The 20,872-nt window shown below is 39.3% G+C and overlaps 1 protein-coding gene across 2 annotated transcripts in view; it reads left to right on the top strand.

Annotated features, from left to right (window-relative positions):
* The window catches only part of igsf11 (immunoglobulin superfamily member 11), a 118,335-nt gene extending 99,824 nt beyond the window's left edge, over positions 1 to 18,511 (top strand). The window contains exons 5-9 of one of the 2 annotated variants that reach the window (XM_005939599.3): positions 7,387 to 7,594; positions 8,019 to 8,174; positions 10,783 to 10,905; positions 12,048 to 12,195; positions 14,213 to 18,511. In XM_005939599.3, the coding sequence (XP_005939661.1) occupies positions 7,387 to 7,594; positions 8,019 to 8,174; positions 10,783 to 10,905; positions 12,048 to 12,195; positions 14,213 to 14,765 (1,188 nt within the window). In that variant the 3' untranslated portion in view covers positions 14,766 to 18,511. The remainder of the gene's footprint in view (positions 1 to 7,386; positions 7,595 to 8,018; positions 8,175 to 10,782; positions 10,906 to 12,047; positions 12,196 to 14,212) is intronic. The other variant, XM_005939600.3, reaches the window with a different exon arrangement.
* The last annotated feature ends 2,361 nt before the right edge of the window (positions 18,512 to 20,872 follow it).

A 20,872-nucleotide genomic window follows, 5' to 3' on the forward strand; every position in this document is an offset into this window, starting at 1 on the left:
ATATATACTACCTGGAGAACAAACAGAGAAAGTAAGCAATTAGCTAGAATCTAAGGAGCCACATATTTCCCCCAGGAGTTAAGGTAACAAAACAAAGCTGAAGGGGAAACTGACCTCAAATGAATGTTAATGTTGCTCCAGAACTGTTAACTCCTGCACATTATTACATTTAAAGGTCTTGACATTAGTGTTGTATTTGCACCTTGCTTCTTGCTGCTCAGCATAAGGTAATATAGTAGCTGTAGATTCAGCAGAAAAAATCCCTCCCTTCAGTCTTCTTCTGTTCTTTTCTTTGGCATATGAATGACCATTTTATATAACATGAAATAGTTCACACATAGAGACCTCCAAAAGATATTTGTTCTATTTTATGGTAAAAACTAATGCCCATTGATAGTACCAGGCTTTGCCATTTAAAAATGGGTTCAATTACCTTTCACGGCATTTATTTTTTGATGAAAGACATCTATCACAAACTTAAACCAATATAATTACATGCATAAAAGTAATAAAGGTAACGTATTTAACCTACACCAAAACAAAACAACAATTGAGTGCATGTGGTTTGTATGTGCTTTGAAGTATTTAATGGTGCTAGCATATGCATGAGCATTATCTAGTGGCCATGTCAGCCAATTACACTCCTAGACTCTAAGGCTACCCTGAAGGTTATAGCATCACCTCCAAGATAGCAACAGGGGTTACCAAAGCATCTACTTTGTTTGGGTTCTCACCACTGTATAATTAAAGAAACAGCTAAGCTTAGCTAAGATAGCCAGCTGGTGGTTGTAGTTTCATATTTAACAGACACATGAGGTGCTATATATTGAAGTTCACAGAGATTTCAGATTCCAAAGCATGATAAATTAGACTTGAAAACTTGCTCAAATGCTTCACACATTGTGATAAAACTGTGAAAAACTGTGATTTCTAAAACAGACAACTAATAATATGTTCATGGAGGAGTCTGCAGTACAACACATACTCTTTCATTATGATAGAGAAAGCTAGCTGAGGACATCTGGCTGGTATCTTGGGATGATGCCCACTCAGAAATTTGTAGGACACCTTAATGGAAACTTCCACCCTGATGCTTTCTTTTACACTTTATATGACATAGACTACACCGTGCAAAGTCTCCATGACTTCAGTTATACTGAGGAAAACCTCCATCAGTAATTGTGTACCTGAACCTACTATAATATGACAAGAAGCCAGTATCGTCCGTGTTGCATCTCTCCTATAGCAACAAAATTGTGATGTAAAGCAGCGGTCCCCAACCCCCGGGCCTCGGACCGGTACTGGTCTGTGAGTCGTTTGGTACCGGGCCACGAGAGTTGAGGCTCAGGTGTGAAATGTATATTTTTCAGGGTTTTTATCGGTTTTCAGCGTTACTTTGTTATCGTTTTTATCATTTACTCGGTTTTCCTTGGTCTTTTCACGTGTGTTATGAATAAATTTTCTTTTTTTCGGTACCGGTACTAGTTTTATTTTGTTGTATTTATCCGCGACACCTTAAAGGCCGGTCCATGAAAATATTGTCGGGCATAAACCGGTCCGTGGCGCAAAAAAGGTTGGGGACCGCTGATGTAAAGGAGCAATAATGTGAGAGCTTCACTGAACAAGAACTTACAGCGCATCCAAAGTGAAGTTTGGAACCACCAGGACTCTTCCTAGAGGTGCCCGCCAATCTGACCAATCGGGATGGAAGGGACTTAATCAGGGAGATGACCAAGAACTCTATGGTCACTCTGAAAGAGATCCAGCATTGTTATGTGGACAGAGGAGAACCATTTCTGTAGCACTCAACCAACCAGGCCTGCATGGTAGGGTCCAGAATGACTAGACTGAAGCAACTCCTCAGTAAAAGGCACATGACAGCAGGCCCGTAGCTTTCCAAAAGTTAACTGATGCACTCTTAGACCATGAGAAACAAAATTATCTGGTCTGATGAAAAAAGGTTAAACTCTTTGGCATGAATACCAAGTGTCAAGTTTGAAGGAAATCAAGCATCACTCATCATCTCGTCAGGTGGTGGCAGCATAATGCTGCGGGGTGTTTTTTCAGCAGCAGGAACTGGGAGACTAGTCAGGGTTGAGGGAAATGTGAGTGTAGCAATGTACAGAGACATCCTTGTTGATAACCTGGTTCTCGTACTGGGGCAGGGCTCATCTTTGGAAATTTACTCCATTTTGGAATAAAGCTCTAACATGACAAAATGTTGAACAAGTAAAGCGCTGTGAAGTTAAGTGTACACTTTATTAGTGCTCAGAGAATTCAAGCTTGAATCTCTAACTGTGTAAACTTTTACCTAATTCCAATTGTAGTCATTTTTATTCTCATGACCAGACAAGCTAAACTCCAGATTCTAACATGTTGGTGCATAGCTCAGAGAAGTGTACCTGCATGTTTGCATATTCATGTGCTGTTTTCTGTGGATGTAATCTGTCTGACAAATTGTTGTGGAGATCAGAAGTTTTGGCCTCCGTCCTCTGGTCCTCTTGATGTGAGATATTCCACACACACACACACACACACACACACACACACACACACACACACATACACACACACACACACACACACACACAATCAAACTCAACACTTGACCAGACAGGTTTTTTTTTCTTTTTCTTACCTGTTGTTCATCCTCTTAAAGGTGTTTGCTGGATATCGGTGGTCCTTATGCTTAAATATGCTCCAACTTTTGTAAAAATGCTTTTATTGTGGCGGGACATCTTGTAAAATTGCATATTGTTTTCTTTGTTGTTGCATTTGATGATCAAAAGTTTTAGAGAAAGGTGTATTTTCTCAGCACTAATGAAAACGTTTCTCATTTTCAGTATTTGTGTACCTTGGTCATCTCCCTGATTAAGTCCCTCTTTTTCTTAGTTCCTGGAAAAAGAAGCTTAAAATATATATATAATGTTGATATAGTAAAATATGTGCCGCATCACTGAAATGAATATTCTGTGAAATTGAGATCATAAAGAATATGTGATGCAGAAATGATGCTGATCTTTAAATGAGAATATAGCCTGTGTGCCTGTAAAGTCAATTTAATTTGAGCAGATTCCATTAAACGTAACGTCTTAGCATACATTGTACTTATATAGCAAAACCACACTGAACATTTACATGTGCTTCCATAGTATATTTGTACTATACTGTACTTTGTATTTATCAGCAGACAGGTATTTTACTTTATTTATTTATATATTTGATTACTTTTCCACTTGTCTACCTCAAGCGACATAAGTATGCAGAGTCAACTTAATTAGTTTTTTATTTTCTGCTTTTTATTATGTTATATTATATAATTTTTGTGTTTTACAAGTGTATTTCCAAAGGATGGTTTAATGGGAAAAATCCTTTTTAATAATACTGGGAGTTTTTTTTAGTTTACAGTAGAATGTGGTTATCGTGATTATGGTGAGTTTTTAATACCGTTCCAGGCTTAGGCCAACGACATGGGCACTTTATAAGCAACTCAATTTTATGGGAGTCGTACTTCGTGTGAGCGACTCCAGGCACAGTTTCTCCAGTGCTATCTGAAGTTTGAAGTCTCAGTGAATCTAGTTTGACCTTCAGTATTTCATCTAAGTACAAGCCCCACTGTTACACACAAGACACAGCTCAGATTATCAGACAGGCCAGTGAGATTACAGGTTTAGTTCAAACAGAGTTGTGCATTAGATCAGTTACAAGTGAGAGGGTTCTTATAGGACCCCTCTCACACCTCCCATCACTTCATTCTCTTGGTCAGTTGTTGTGCCATATATATATATATATATATATATGTACTAGAGTCAAAAGGGTAAATGAGGTAAATCCAGAAGTATATTAGTAAAATGGGGTTTGGTCCCATATTGTTCAGAACATGTCTCAAAGGATAGAAAGAGATAACAGTTGCAGCTTATAGTCATAAGATTGAAGGGAGCTGTGAGGGTTTAGAGATTTATTCAGGCTTTATTGAAGCGATGGCAGTATCTGCCATGTCAGGGGCCAGGGGGTCCTTGCACGGTCAGTTAGAATTGGAATATGAGTACGAAACTGGTACAGCAGTATCTGAAAGTTCACTATGAGCATTCGTTTGCTACTCACACTTATAGGGTATATCGCGCAGCAGGAGAACGACTGGGGATGTAGCACAATTTGTGCAGATGCTTGTACTGTATCTGTGTAGGATTTTAGGAGTCAAAGGATGAAACAGAGGTTTACCACTGGGCCAGTTGGGTATCCAGCTAGTCCAGCTAGAGTTCTTAGGGCCGTCTGCCATCTGAGTGCCAGCCATGACCTCTTTTCTATCTGTTCATAGCCACAAAGCCAACCAGGTCACGCGAGGGAATGAGGTGATTTATACATACACATAGATACGGATGGATCGACATAGCGGACAGAGGCAAAATAAAAACAAGTGTACAAAAAGGAGGGCTTTTGGCATGCACCATAAATGCACCACTGTTCTCATGCTTGTGATTTTTAACATCTTTTTAAACATACATTGGCTTGATTTATTTCTCCTTAATCCATCGGGCATTTGTTTCTGTTCCTAAAATTAATACCTGCAGAGTAGAAGGAGTTAGCGTTGCCAAAATGGGCTTGATCTGCAGCACAGGTTAGGACCTGCTTTAATCCTCCACTCATTCATGCACACACTCAAAACGAGCCCAGTCAAAACGGCGTGTGCGAGGCCGATTGATTGGATCGCTTTCCCCAAGCATGCAGATTATATTGTTGGGTCATCAGGAATATAGAGCCAGGTCAGATCATGTGTTAGAGAAAGGAAACAGAGAGGTATGCACAAATGAACCTATTACAAAAAAACCACATAGAAGGAAAGACAAGAATGGGCAGTTATTAAACGGAGGAACACTTATTGTGACATAACAGTCACAAACACTTCCATGCTCCACACACACACTTGCACACTCTGCTCACAACTGATACACTCCTTGTGACAAAATGTATCTACAGTGAAAGACACACACACGCAGAAGAGATGCAGTTGCAGGCTCTCATCACAGCTGAGGAGCTGCCTATTCATCTGCACATAAGAGGACAAAGCGAGCGTGCTGCACTCAGGAAATTGCTGCCACGCAATTTACAATCGTTAAGCAGCGGTGGAGGACACGGTCACATACGCACTCCTGCACTTTCATCCGAACTATCATTCTCATGCATGCACGCGCACACAGAGCCGCGCACACTCACGCGAGAACACACTGGTGCTGGTTGCCTCTCCGCCTGGGTCTTTGAACAGTTCAATGAGGCCTCTTTTCAGCAAAGTGAATAGCCCCTCTGATTCCCCACCACGCTTTGTGTGTAGGCGTATGCGCCGCGCCACCGTGTGAGTTGGTGCGCGCGTGTCATGACTGCCAGACTTGTGTGCATGTACCGTGTGTTTGCGTGGGTCCTTCATCCTTTGTGTGGGCCCAGCTGAGGGGTGAGAGCTGTTTTGCATGTGGCTCGGCCTCACAAACGAGCTGTTCGGGCCAAATTTGAAGCTTCTGGGAAGCTTTTAAACAACTTGGTCTTTCATTGGCTTTTAATTTCGATCCTGAGACAAGATCAGCTCAACCTGAACCAAGTGTGGAGTCTGTGATTGTTCTCAAAGGTCACGGATGTAATGATAAAATGATAGCTTCTGCCTTAAGTTCCTGCTGGGTTTGACCTCTTTGTGCAGACGTCTGCCTGCATTGCTGCTGTCAGATTGGTCATATTGCAGTTTATATGTTTCTAATTTAAAATGTTTTCAATTATGCATACCATTTAGTGCATGCTTTTATGTGAAGAGCCTTACAGTAGCATGAAAGCATACTTTTAGTGTGTACTTCTCCCCCTAAATCTACCCACTGAGCTAGAAAGGGCCACTTACAAATGAAAAGGTTTTTTTTAGTTTGTCTGTTTGTTTGTTTGTTTCTTCCAGAGAAATAAGTCCGTTTGCTCCATTCTGTCCACTGTCTATTTTTAGCCTCTATGTAGAAATAGGTCTCCCTCTAGTGAGAGTGATGTGTAACACTAAAGGAAACATCATCTACAGGTGAGGACAAAAATCATTCGTCCCCCTATGAAATCTAAAGTTATTGTTATTGTCAAAATTTTCCCAAGTGCTTGTTTAGGAGTGCAATGGATTTTGAATCCAGCATTTTTTAACTTTACTAGCATAAATTATTTCTATTTGTGCACAATAGGAAAAATAAAATTACCAGTCAATATTGAAATGCTCAGTTTGTAAAATGAAGTTAGAACTGAGTGTTAGCTTTCAATTTGAACAGTATAAAAACTGCAAGGGTTGGCGCTGTCAGTTGAGAAAGCATCATACCAAAAGCAAAATAAATCAGTTTAGACTGAATGCTCACAAAGCAGGAGATGGATAGAAAAAGTTATCATAGCGTTTCAAGTGTCAAGAACTCAAGAAATTTAAGGAGAGCCATGCAGCACCGAACACAGAACAAGCCTGGCAGCGGTATGTGAATAACTTAGCCAAGTTGGGAAAATGTAGTCTCAAAGAAGACAACAAGTATGCTAAGGACAACCTTTAGATTATGCATACTTGTTCAGATGAAATGAAACTGAAGCTCTTTGGCCAAAGAGATGGTGCTTGTGTTTGGAAAAAGAAGGGGGAGGCATCTGACTCAAAGAAGACCATCCCCACAGTGAAACATGGTGGTGGGAGTATCATGCTGTGGGGACGCTTCAGTGCGTCTGGAATGGGCAATCCCCTCAGGGTGGAAAGAACCATAAGGAAAGTAGGATACATGAATGTTTTTGAAAGGAAACCTCAAGCATTCAGCAGCAAAACGAGGTCTAGGTCGTCGTTTTGTTTTCAAACATGAGAACATCCCAAAACATGTGTCACTCCCAGTGAAGAGCTACCTCCTGGAAACCAAAGTGAACGTTACTGACTGGTCTGCACAAAGCCCAGACTTGAATCCCTATGAAAATCTTTGGGATGAACTGACAACCAAGGTCCATGCCAGAAGACCGTCAAATCTGGAGGAGCTTATGAGTCATTAAAGAAGAATGGGCAGGGATTGCTCAGGCGACGTGGGTTAAACTTGTGGAAATTGCAAGAAACAACTGCAGGTTGTGATCCAGACAAAAGGATATGCAAACATTAGCATAAGGAGGGCCAAATAGTTTTTTGGTTATTATTAAATACTTTTGGTTTCAGTGTGTAAAATACAAATAGGATGTTTGGAAAAACTGCATTCCTTGTTCTGTTTAAGAGCATTTGGAAAATACCTTTGAAAAAACATTTTCAATGGGGGTAATAATTTAGTCCTCATCTGTATCTTTTAAATTACAGTAAAAGTGACACTGTGTGCAACAGTATTTTAAATATTGAGTTTAATTTAAATTTTTCTCTGGTCCCTTATCCAGGTGATAATTTACCAGGGCGGTCGGGTCTTCAGCCTCTCCAACCACCTCAACGGTCGTGTGGGCTTCGTTGCCACCATGCCAAGCACAAGTGCCTCCATCTTCATCAACAACACCCAGGTGTCCGACACTGGGACCTACCAGTGCCTGGTCAACAACCTCCCAGACAGAGGGGGGCGCAGCATTGGTGTCGTCGGACTCACAGTGTTGGGTAGTGTACACCAGCACATTTCTTTCATTATTCTTTCCACAACTCCAAAAATAAAAAGGAGAAAAGGAAAGCGTTGCATGCTTCATAACCTGAGAGCACGTGGCGCTCACTTTTTTTTAAAATGCATCTCAAGTGCCAGCTAATAACAGCAAAGGACAAAAAAGAAGGTTTTGTCTTATTTTCTTCTCTACCATCTGCAGATCTTTATTAAAGAAAGATAAACAGCACAATCATCACTGTGGCAAAGTGGAAACTGTTCAGTTTGTCAGGAGTCCTTTTAATAAGAAAAACATCATATTTGACTGTTTGATTAATGAGACTGCACATTTTTTAAATTATGTAATTCTCTCCCCTATTTGGAAAAAAATTAGTTTTCTTTTGTAAAGTGGTTAACGCACCACCGCCCACTCTCTCCATCTGCCAGTGCCCCCCTCGGTGCCAGCGTGTCGAATCCAGGGGACGCTGGATGTAGGCAGTGACATCATGCTGATCTGCAAATCAGAGGAAGGTATTCCCACACCATCCTACTCCTGGGAGAAGCTGGACGCGCTGCCCAAGCTACCGCACAACGCCATGCAAGGTATTACAAACAAGCTGGCCGTCGGAGTTCCCTTTTGCCCCACCTTCGCTGGTAAATCTCACACGCATAGCGTAGCTCAGACTCCAAATCACTGCCACCTGTCATGTGCCAGGCCTGAACTACTGCCCCCTTCCTGACTATCCTCCTCCGCTGACCCTGCTGAGGGTGATGATGGATGGATGTAGTGACTCGAACCTGTGAATTTGTGAATGAGCTTGTGTGTGTGTCAGCAATGTGTTTCTGTAAGTGAGCAAAGTGATATTGCTTTGTGGTGCTCCTTCCTCATGCTGAATACCAACTCTGCCCACACGTGCCATTGTGAGATCTGCAGTTGTGTCATTGCTGCGACCGCAATACATACAATAACTTTCTTCTGCCATCCAGCGTTTAATATTTACAGAAACTGGAGTTGCATTTGGTTTTCAGCATCGGAGAGGACTGGTGTGGTGCACTCTCCTTTCTTTTCCAGCTGTGCCCACTGCACAGTGAAATAATATTCATCACTGGTATCTTTCTTTGTCTGTACACTACTGGTCAGTAGAAAGCCCACTGTGCAAAAGTCACATCAATTGCAGACAGCATATTATCATACAAGTGAAACAGTCTTCTGTTAACAGGTATGAGTCCAATTATCTGAGCACTTGCAGAGGGAGAATAGGAAATGTGTACTCAGTAAATCATAATTGCAAATTAGGCTGCAAAGGTGGTTGAATAAATGTCAATTATCTTCTTTTGTGATATGCTAATTTGCAATTTTGGCAATCAGGCCTTTGAAATGATAACATCGAAAAGCGCTTCAAAGAATCTGACTCACCACAAAATGGAGTGGCGTTAGCACAAATGAACAAACAAACAACAAAGACACAAAAACAACCTGTCACAAAAATCGTTTTTTTAAATAATCTAGATTTTGTTGTTGTTGTTTTTTTTTCATTTTCTTTTTCAATATTTCAGTTAGACTGTAAATTTTCATCTGTGTGCACGAGTATTTTTAATGTGTATTGGTGAACACTGTTCATTTCAGTTCAGTTCAGTTTTATTTATATAGAACCAAATCACAACAGTTGCTCCAAGGTGTTTTATATTGTAAAGTAAAGAAGCTAAAATAATACAGAGAAAACCCCACAGTCAAATGAGCCCCTATGAGCAAGCACTTCGTGACAGTGGGAAGGAAAAACTGCCTTTTAACAGAAGGAAACCTCCGGCAGAACCAAGCTCAGGGAGGGGCGGCCATGTGCTGCAACCAGCTAGGGGAGGGAAAGCCAAAAGCCACACTGTGGAAGAGAGCCAACAATGAATAATAAGTCATGCTTAAATGCAGAATGCAGGCATGGGACGTCCCCAGCAGCCTAGGCCTAGGTCACCTGATCGAGCCCCAACTATATAGTTAGGGCTCGATCAGGTGACCTAGGCCTAGGCTGGATCCCAGTTAGGATTCAGGAGAGGGTGTCTCTCTCCTGAATCCTAACTGGGAGCTGGTTCCACAGAAGAGGGGCCTGAAAGCTGAAGGCTCTGCCTCGCATTCTACTTTTAAATACTCTAGGAACCACAAGTAAGCCAGCAGTCTAAGTGCTCTATTGGGGTCATACAGTACTATGAGCTCTTTAAGATAAGATGGTGCCTGATCATTCAAGTTTGATTCTGGGTTTCACAGGGAAACAATGAAATAATACTCTCTCTCTTTCTACTCCCTGTGAATCTTGTCCTGCAGCATTTTAGATCAGCTGAATACTTTAAGTTTTTAGGAAAACCTGATAATAATGAATTGCAGTAGTCAAGCCTAGAATTAATAAGTAGTTGTTAGTCCATGCATTTATGGAACAGACTAGCAGCCATAAAATAAATCCACTTCATTAGTGAAAAAACCACACTTGTTAGCTTGTTTTGCAACATGTAGCCCAAAATATGACTCACTACTGAGGTTATACTTATAGCTTCAGGTATTATTTACAGTATAAATAATTTAACAGCCTCTAAAATAAATTTTGCATTAATGTATAATATATTAAGTTTTTACCTTTTGATGACTACAATTGACATGTCCGCTTACATAAAAAAACAGCAAACAAACATAACAAATGTATCTTTAAATATTCACGTTTGTTTTCTTCTGCTTGCATTTCATTCAAACTGTAAAGGGATCCTGGAATCCAGTGCCACTCCTAATCCTCTGTGTGTTTAGTTTGACGCAGACAGCTATGACATCTGTCATGTCATTGCTAAGAGAACAGTTAAAGATCTGGCTGACTTCCTCTACAGCAGAAATATGCAAGATAAGAACAAATAAATAAATGAATAAAAGCTTATGCAATTTAAATGAATCCAGTAGTGTACAGCTCAACCCTTTCATCATTTATGAAAAAGGAATCTTCAGTTTTATTGTTCTGCTGAACAACATATTTGCACAACTGGGATTAAGAAGACAATAGCACCCTCTGTTGGTAGTTAGTATAACTTGTTCAGCGGAAGTTTTTAAAAGTATAAATCAATATAAGTGTGTTTGAATTATTTAAATGTGCGAGTTACAACACAGGGTCCATATGGTTGTGTTTTAGAAACTTTAATTACTATGCGGCTCTCTGTATGTGCGTGCGTTTGTGTCCTTTAGACCAGATGCAGGGCACTGTCACACTGAGAAACATCAGCACCACCACCTCAGGACTCTACCAGTGCACATCCAGCAACGCTATCGGAAAGAGCACTTGTCTGCTGAACCTGCAGGTTGTTGCACGTAAGTATACTCAAACATCACAGGCACGGGTAAGGTGACACGTGTCTGTTTGTTTAAGATGGAAAGGCTGCTACTGGCAGAGCAGAAGTCTTCTCGGTGACTGACAGCCGTCAAACACAGACATAAGCAAACAAACAAATGTGACAAAATCCAGCCAAACAAAGGGCACAGTCAGAGCCGCTTGCACACGGCAGCACTTGACATCTGACACCAGGAAAGAAAAACAGAGGTGATAAAAGTGACAGGGTCGGGCAGTTTTGATAGCTTGACAGAAAGGGCTGTAACATGTTGTTTTCTTTTGGTCATCTGACAGTGTGTGACAGGCCGGGGCTCTGTATCAGAGTGCTGAGTCTGCCAGACATGCCAGACTTGTGATTTGCTGACACGATACAGACTTAAAGGCTCGTGAATGAGATTTTATTTTATTTTTTTATTAAAAACAATTTGAATCCATGAATTATGACAAAGAGATTGCTTTTTACAAAGCCATATATTAAATAAAAGGCATGATGTATATGTTTAACAAGGATTTTCCCAAACTCTTTTTGACAAAGTTAGTCAGACGTTAGACTTGAAAGTATTTTGTTTATTTATTTATTTTGGCAAGTACATCTGTTGTGTAAAGTTGTGTCAGCTGGGCGCTGAAAAGTGTTATTTGGCACAGAAAAGGTCAGTTTAGTACATCTGGGGCTCTTTCATTAAAGTAAGACAAAGTTTTCAATATTCAAAAATGGGTTGGTTTTTTTTATATTTTATTTATTTATTTATTTTTTGGACTATTTGGAAGCTGCCAGCCTCGGTGGGCAATTGCCTGATGTCGGAGGATAATCAGCTGTTCTAGTTTCTGATGTGGCTTTCAGCCTATAAAAGCTGCACTGTGTGCTCAGTCTGTTATTATCAAGTGTGTACCACATCTTATTTTGTGTCTTATTGTAGTGACACCTTATATTATTCTGAAATACCTGACATACAGATCTAGTGATGTATTTTAGGAGCTATATTAAACAAATACATTTTTTCTTCTCTGTGTGTAATGAAATGAAATCTGTTTACTAGATAATTTTTTTAAGTGTAGTTTTGACCAACTCATCCAGCTCTCTGGTCATTTTCAAATGTCATCCTCTTGTCTGTCTGTCCTGCAGCCCAGCCTCAGAGTGTAGGTCTAATAGCAGGAACCATTGCCACAGGAGTCCTGGCAGTCGTCATCTGTTCCCTGTTAGTGGTGGTCACACTCTTCTATTGGAAGAACAAGAACAAATATGATGAGGAGGAGATCCCCAATGAGATCAGGTTTCGCTTTGATTGCTGTTTTTCCATTGTTCTTTTTTTCTTTTTCATTACTATGTAGCTAGTGTGAAAGTGCATCTGCAAGCTTGTACGCTCACCACCTTTACTCAGTATGTCTGTAACGCAGCGGCACTGGCATGCTGAACTTTTATGGAAAGCACATTTTCAGTTTTTGCTGACTGTGTCAAAAAGGTGATAATTCTGCTCTATTATTGAGGCCACGCTGTGCTGAGTGCTTGTACTAGACAACATACATTTGATGATTTGCCCCCTAAATGCACTGTGTGCTTATGGAATGAACAAAATATTTGGAAGATATTTCAATGAAATGCAGTTCAGTAGACCACCATCACAACACACAATGGAATCAGTCAACAAAAGCAAGGCTTTACAGCAGACTGTTGGATGGTAGTAGATTGCACTATGCTTGATCAAGTGGCTAATGGGTGTAGTTTATGTATTTATTCAGACTGAATACATTTATATTTAAAGATAAGCTTTTATTTGTCCAGTGACTGATGTGTAGGAGCCATAAAGAATGCGTTTACCTTATAAGGTGTTAAGGCTATTAGGATGCAGGGGCGTTTCCAGGATTTGTTTTAATGAAGGGGCACAGAGGGAACCAAGAGCCAAGGGGGTGGGGAATCAGAAAAATATTTGAACTTCCTATATAAAAATATATTATATAGAACTTTTCATAATTGTATATGTTATTTTATTTAAACATTATTTGTTGCTATATGTCATTTTACTGCCAAATAAGCAACTAAAGATTTCAAATAAATTGTGTTGGGATGTCTGGTTCCAAAAATAAAGTGGAGTAGAAGTAGAAAGTAGCATAACATAGAAATACTACTTATAAATAAAGTACCAGTAGTATCCAGTATCCATACTGTCTGTTACTATCAGGTGAAAAGCTTTTAACAGTCCAGCTTTTCTCCATTTTGTGCAGTTTTTGTATTTTGTCATCAAAGCGTTTTGTTTGTTTCTCAGAATTAAGCAGCTCTTTAGTCAGTCTTTCCACGACATTGCTTATACTTAATATAGAGTTTCTGTTGAAGTAAAGCAGGGTTTGTTTACTGAGCTAATCACATACTTAGTGTTTCAGAAGGTTGCAGGGTGACATTTATGGCCTGTCTGATGTATTTTAAAAATCAAAAACATGCAGCGTTGGCTTTGTGCTTCCTGTTGTAGAATATTAAGCGTGTCAGCACTGAAAGCTCTGAAAACTACACCAGTAATAGGCTTAAATGTTCTTCCTAATTACAGGCTAGTTTGTCTTTTGAAGCCTCTGTCAGTTGTTTACCTTAGTTGTAAATTTGCCACTAAATTACTCCAGGACTTATTTGGAGGATAAATTAGTTTACTTTCAGATATCTGTAGCTTTGAGTAACTGAGATAGCAATAAAACGGTCAGTCCACCCTTACACTTCTGCTTTTCCTCAGCAGAAAATCACAAAGAATACACTTCATCTCATATGCCTCAGGAGCTCATCTCCATTTCCTCATGAAAATAGAAAAACAGAAAGGCAGGAAGTTTTTGTCGACTTCATTTGAAATACTTTTGAATACATATAAAATTATTTTATCATAGTTTTGACATTTTTTTGTTGCTTTACTCGCACACGGCTTCGCAATGATTATCACATTATATTTAATAGGCTCCACGAAGATCAGAGTGCACACATGAATACATAAGCACCTTATAGATTCTCAGTAGAACTTTTGCTGCACTGTGAAGCTGAATTAATCTTTTATGGAAATTTGTGCTAAATATATGAAGCTGAACTAACTGGCCTTCACTTCTTGTATTACTGACATCTTTTATTTGTGATCTTTTGCTTTGCTATAAATGCACAGGATTAACAAAATAAATATCATAAAATTGCGTTTAATGAAAAACAGTTTTCTAATGTTTTTCCCTGTGTAAACCATAAACGTTGGTACAGGCAGTTATTGTAATCTGCGTGTAAAGCTGTGCATGTCTAACTGTGCTCTCTTTCAAATGTCTCCTCAACAGAGAGGATGACCTTCCTCCTAAGAGGTCATCATCAGTAAAGGCTTTCCATGCCGACGCGTCCTCCTCAGAGAACGACACGCTCACGTCTACCAACACGTACAACAGTCGTTACTGGCACAACCCCAAACCCAACTATGACACCAACTCCTACACGCGCTACAATGGAGACGCTCGCCAGACCTACTCTGCCGCTGCTCACGGCACGCACGGACACGGCCCAGGCCACAACGCAGCACAAGGCCACGGCGCAGCAGTGACAGCTCCAGGCTCAACCCCGCTCTCCCGCCACCCCCCGCCCACGACAGCAACGACGTCGTTTGCCAACGGCAGCCACACCCTCCCGCCACCAAAGACTCTGGTGGTCACCACAAACTCTGCCCCCTCCCCTCCCAACATGGTGCGCAGCAACGGCACCGTGAGCCTCAAACCGGTGGTGACGTCCGCACACGGGCAACACACACACTCCTACGCCGTGAGCCAGGCCACTCTGGAGCGGATGGGGGCGGTGCCAGTCATGGTGCCTGCCCAGAGCAGAGCGGGCTCACTTGTTTGAAATTGAGTTTGAGGAACTGTTAGCTTTCAAAACGAGACTGAATGAGCGTTCGGTTGCAATGTTTGAAATCCACCGATGAGAAGCAGACTAAATATGGGCTGAAGCAGCCCGCTGCCCTTTACAGCTGTGTCTTTCTGTATGTCTCGACCTTTTTATCTCCAAACAAACTGGGATTTTACTGTGCAGAGTTCATTTGATGCCAATTCCTTGATGGACCGGTGTTTTTTTTCTTTTGTTTGTTTTTTCTAGAGAAGCACTACGTGGTATCTGATCATCCCCTTAACTGGATGGATTTCATTGGTGGGTTCAGTGGGAACTATTTTTAAAACCATCTGGATGATTTCCCAAAGCTGGTGTGAAACATCCTACAGAACCTGGATTCCCAGGTGTTTTTCAGGGCTGGATCATTGTGATGATTGATTTCTTTTGTTTGTTTGTTTGTTTTTTAAAGCAGCGCACATCGCAGTGTGTCCATACTGCATGGTCAGACAAAAGCAAGCTTGGATTCTTAAATAAATGCATGTGATCCCTGATTCAGAACATAACAAGTTTGCTTTTTTTTCCCATTTGTTTGTTCGTTTTTCATTTTTGTTGTAATTTTGGTTGAGGGAAATGATAGAGATGATGAGGATTATACATGAAAACGTGAATGTTTAAAGTCTGTTGGCAGTACCCCAAAGATGAAGGTGTGAATGAAATGATGGGGTTTCAAATGGCCTTAGAAGCTCGTAAAGGCGAGTGGGTGTTACTGGGTGCAATACAAGGCAAAACATACATTAAGTCACTGAATGAAAACTTTTAATAATAGTTTTACTAACATTTTGCTTTTCCCATAACATCTAAAGTTTATCACACACACAGAACAGTGGTAATATTTGAAGAGGGCACCAGAGAAAAAATTGGTGCCACTTTCCCAACAGAAAGCTACTGTCCACCGGATGGAGATGGACCTTAGTGTTTGCTGTCTTTATTCTTGCTGTTGTCCTAGCCTGGTTCATGACACATCACTGCTGCTTTGACATGAAATAAGCTGACCGCTTATTTCATAAATGATTTTTTAAAAACACAGAGATAAATATATATTTAAAGCTGATTTTTTTTTCTCTGTCTAAATATTTTTTTTAATGTACATATTGCAAAAGTAGGCTAGATTGTAAATCAAAGAAAATACACATCTAACACATATTTTACAACTCACATGTCTTAATTTGAAAACAGGTTTTTTTCTGCTACACTGGCTAGGTTTCATAGACTGTGCTACTGGTTTCAGTGAAGGGTTTCGTTAGGAGATGTGGGGTAAATGCAGTTTTAACACGGATGGCTATGTGTTTCATTACAGCTTATGATATGTGTGTTGTATAAGGTACTGTATTTCTGACCCACCATATTTGTATTCCAACCAAATTTCAACATGTCCCACCTTTCCAAATTTAGCCATGTTCATTTCTTTTTGTGCCTGAAGGCACCGTTTCTTATAAATCCTTCTAGCAACGATGCAATATTGGACACAGCCGCTTTTCAAGGTAAATGCAGTATTGGAAAATGTGTGTGTGTTTGTTGGAAAAGTTAAAATGTGCTGTTTAGCATTTTGTCTTACTAGACAAAACACTTAGAGAGCAAGTGTTCTGTAACAAATGCAATTGTGTCACTTGTGTCACAAAAAAATGTTTTATATAGACGACTTTACTCATTTAATCAGGGGTTGATGTTTATTTACTTTAACTCTTCGTACAATTTGCCTACGTACTCTTTTTGGAAATAACAGGATTTCTGCACTGATTACTAAAAAATGATTTTTTTCTTATTCATTAGATACACACTATCTGACCAAACCGATGACAAGTAAACAGATGTGCTCTTCAAGTCTTTGATAGAAGTAAGAAAAAAAGTTGTCTGTAGCTGAAAAAACCTCCATCCAACCACGACACTTCCTCCAACGTGCTTTCCAGCTGCGATGAGGTTTCGTTGTTTTTGTGCAGTGCCTTTTTCCTTCCAAACATACTTTGTCTTTTTTTGACAAAAGTTCAGATTTTCTCATCAGTCCATGTACGGGCTCAGAAGTTTTTAAAAACTTTCAGTAGTGTAGTGTAGTAGTGTAGTAGTGTTTTGAAAATTTAAAATCAAGCATTCTCCTTCTTCTTCTTCTTCTTCTTGTATTTTTGATTGGCTGTCATGTTCTTCCATTAAAATCATTATAGTGAGAACTGAAGGTGTCTCACTGTTAACCTTTTTTTTTCTCCTACTCTTTCATTTCACCTCTTTCCAAAACCAAATTGTATTTATCCATAGCTATGACTTGGAAGTACGCTCGTACCACATTTGATGAGTAATCAGTTCAGAAATACTTGCACTTTTCAAAAGGTAACTTAAAGTCAATATTTGAACATTTTTAAATGAAATACTGATTTTCAGTACTCACTTTCAGACGAATCCCACCCAATATTTTGATAATGGGAGCAATAAATATCAAGTTATACAGGCCTAATATGTTATGATGTTAATGTCCTGACAGTTACGTGTGCTTCACCATAACCCAGAATTGCTTTTCTGACATTATAACGGCTGGTACTTTGGATCTCCATATTCTTCATTTATTCAGTATTCAGTTTACATTAATCAGTTACTCCAGTATCATAAACTGACTTGCTCATGTATGGTCTGACTACATGGACCCATTTCTTTCTTTGTTTTCCTTTGTCTACAGTGCTGGAGAGCTACGGCACTTGAACACACTGATTTTAAATAGAGAAAGGCTAAACGAGGGCAGATGGTCAAAGATCAGTGATCGCATCCCCTCCTTTTTGTCTGTCAGTGTTTTCATAATAAAGTCTTTGTGAATATTTCACTCACAATCTCTTCCAGTGTCCCTGCCCTGAACACTTTCTGAAAGCATTACTGAACTCTTATTCTAAGGCCTTTAGCTTTATTCCTAAAGAGAATGGAAAGTTCCAAAAGTAAAACTAAATGGAGTTTATTTTACTTTTGCTCTGCCCTCTGTTTTCAAGAGATAAGGCGGAAAGAGAACACAATCAGTAGAAATCTACTGAGGTTTTAACCCATATTTAACAAACATCTTCTGCTGATGGCTGGCAAGAACGATAAATAGACTGCATTTATATGGCGCTTTTCTGGTCTTAGTGACCATTCAAAGTGCTTAGTGTCAACAAGGTAGTAAATGGGTTGTGTATATAGATAAATGTGATATATTGCCAATAGTGAAACCAATCTGTAAATATGTAAAGAAAAAGAAACACATCTCATTCTGACTGTTGGGTTGAAATGAAATAGGAAAAATAACACTGGAGCTTGTAGTGAATAAATATTGTTAATACATCCTAGTTGGCATCCTGCTCATTTTGTGTATGTGTGCTTGTGACATGATGCAAACTCTCTAACTGTATTTCAGTGAATACATGCACTGAAATACACTGATACACTTTCAATTTCTTAGTCAGCAGTAATGACGAAGAAACTAGTGTATTACCCCAGTAATATAGGTAAAATACAGTTTCCTTGGAAAGTTTTCTCTCAGACTCATAAATTGGGCCCTTGGTGGTGCTGGCTGTAAAGACATCCATAAAAAGGGAGTGGTATAGAATAACAATATGAAAAATAACCATGGGTTAGTTTCTTCACACCCTCCTTGTTTCTATTTGAAATGACTTCACACTATTTCACAATTTCACTTCAGACTTGAGCCAACCTTTATTTCTTTATATTTTGCTAGAAAAAAAGGAAATAGGTTCAGGGATTTATTAAAAGGTCTAAACATACATGGATATATAATATATAAGGCAAAAACAGAGTTAGACTCATACCAAATACTGACTTTCAAGTCAGTATTTGGTATGAGCGCCTTTATTCTTTAACACAGCCTGAATCATTGGCAAGCTTTCTTGTAATGTCTTTAAGTTGCCTTCAGGAATACTGTGTTTACAGATAGCTGTAGATGCTCAGTGTCTCTCCTGATCTCCTCCGTACATATCGATGATCATTTGAACCAAAACTCTCACATTGGCATTCATCACTCCTTAAGACTCCTTGCCACTGATTTTCAATTCATTTCTTGTGTAATCTGGCACACCTCAGTCACGCTTCCACTTCTGAGGAGACTTCAGTGAACAGTAGCTGCAACAACTGGAGGGCCAGATGTATCGCCGAGGTTCTGCATCAGGTCTTTGCTGGATTTTTGTTCCTATTTCTAGGACATGACTTTCAGATACACTGCTTTTTTTTTAGGCCCATCGCTTCTTTTGTCCTCCACTTATGTAGTTTCCTCAATTTTTTAAGTAACAAGATATGATAAATTTCAATTAAAGAAATTGTGGGTCTAGCAAAGTGCTTTAAGACACTGTAAACCAAGTGACAGAACCAATAATTGAATGAACAAATGTTCATCTATCCATCTATTTTTTTCCGCTTACATGGGGCATGCTTGCAGGGGTAGCAGCCTAAGCAAGCCTAAGTCAGCTTATAAAGAAATATAGAACAAATGAACAGGTGCATGTTAATGAATGAATTCTTTTGCAGCCCACTGTCCAAGAATTATACCACCATAATCCATCATAAAATACGGGATATTTTCTAGCACTAAGGCATTACATTTTCAGTTTGTTTCTATCTAGTTTATTTAGTATGTGTGTTATTGCTATGGGAGTCCTCCCTCGGTGATTCCATTATGTAAATAATTTATACATGGCATTGATGATTTGAATCTGTTCAATAGTTTGTATATGACAACAACAACAACAACAACAACAACAACAACAACAATAATAATAATAATAATAATAATAATTTGAAAATCCTTCCCTGCAGTTTTGGGAGGTGAAGACCTTTATTGAACCACTAGGGGGCACTATTTATTCATGTAGCCTCTTCAATTATGTTCGTTCAAAAGAGTTCAAGGCAGTAAATTCCAAACCATTCATTATGAAAGGCAAAAGTATTCATCGGTAATGGAGTGAGTGTTAATGGACTCATTTAAATGCAGTTCAATAGGAGACTCCACTTGCAGTGGGCTGAACACTTGTCTTAATGCAGTCTCAATCAGTGCATTTGATTTCCATTAATCTTCAAGGTTCCATTTCTAATCTGAATTTCCACCAGCCTTCCTTTATTTCTCCTCTAGCCCATGTAAGCTTTAAAAATCAACCCAAGTGACCACTGGGACGACCGCTACAAAAAAGGCAAATGGACCTGAGAGCCCAGTCATTTAAAAAAAAAAGAAAAAGAAAAAAGGATGAGCTCATCAGCTGAGGCTGTGCGTGTGCATACATGATTTTCTGGTCACAAGGCTGACAGATGCTGGTCTGTGTAATGAGCACAATTACAACAATTTTAAATCAATTTTCTTTCCAGTATTTTTCCCCATCTCCTGTCATGCAAAAGTCCATTCTTTGTTTAATATCACATCTAAGCACAAAGCTAAGCATATTTTGTGTGTGAAAACTTTGAGTTTTGTCTGGCTGCTATGTTATCGAATGCACACCTTTTAATACAATAATAATTTGACTGTGAATAACAGAGTGTAGTACAACATACACACTATCTTTACTCTATCGATCCTTTCAAAATATCCTGAAGAAGTCTAAATTCTTGAAATATTGTGGCTCCTCTCTCCTACAACAGTACAGTTTTTTATTGCCTGATTGATTTCTGGCTGAATCGCCGGTTATTTTAGACGACCATGGCTGATTAGACTCTGCACAATGCAGTTAACTGTATTGAACACTATCATACTTAACGGTGACCACAAAATATCCAGCACTGTGTTACTATTTTTAAACTGCACGCATAAAAGCAGGAAAATTCATATAGACAGCTCAGGCTGACAGATGTTGTGTATATGATATTTCAAATATTATGATTCAAAGTTTAGCATTCATTGATCAAAGATTAAAGGAAAAAAAGACTCAGCTACAGTCATAGGTTATGAAGGGATTTTGCGTTTGTGGTATGAACGAGATAACACGGAGACTAAAACCAGGATTTTCATTATCGTGATGGTCAGTTTGGCTGTTATTCTGATGATTATTATTCATCAGAATATTATTTGGATATTTTTCTCCATATGCTGAAGATAAACTGAATACATTGAGCAGTGT

The sequence above is a fragment of the Haplochromis burtoni genome, unplaced genomic scaffold (assembly GCF_018398535.1).
Source record: "Haplochromis burtoni strain Fernald_Lab_line unplaced genomic scaffold, NCSU_Asbu1 Contig_270, whole genome shotgun sequence".
NCBI classification, from domain to species: Eukaryota; Metazoa; Chordata; class Actinopteri; order Cichliformes; family Cichlidae; genus Haplochromis; species Haplochromis burtoni.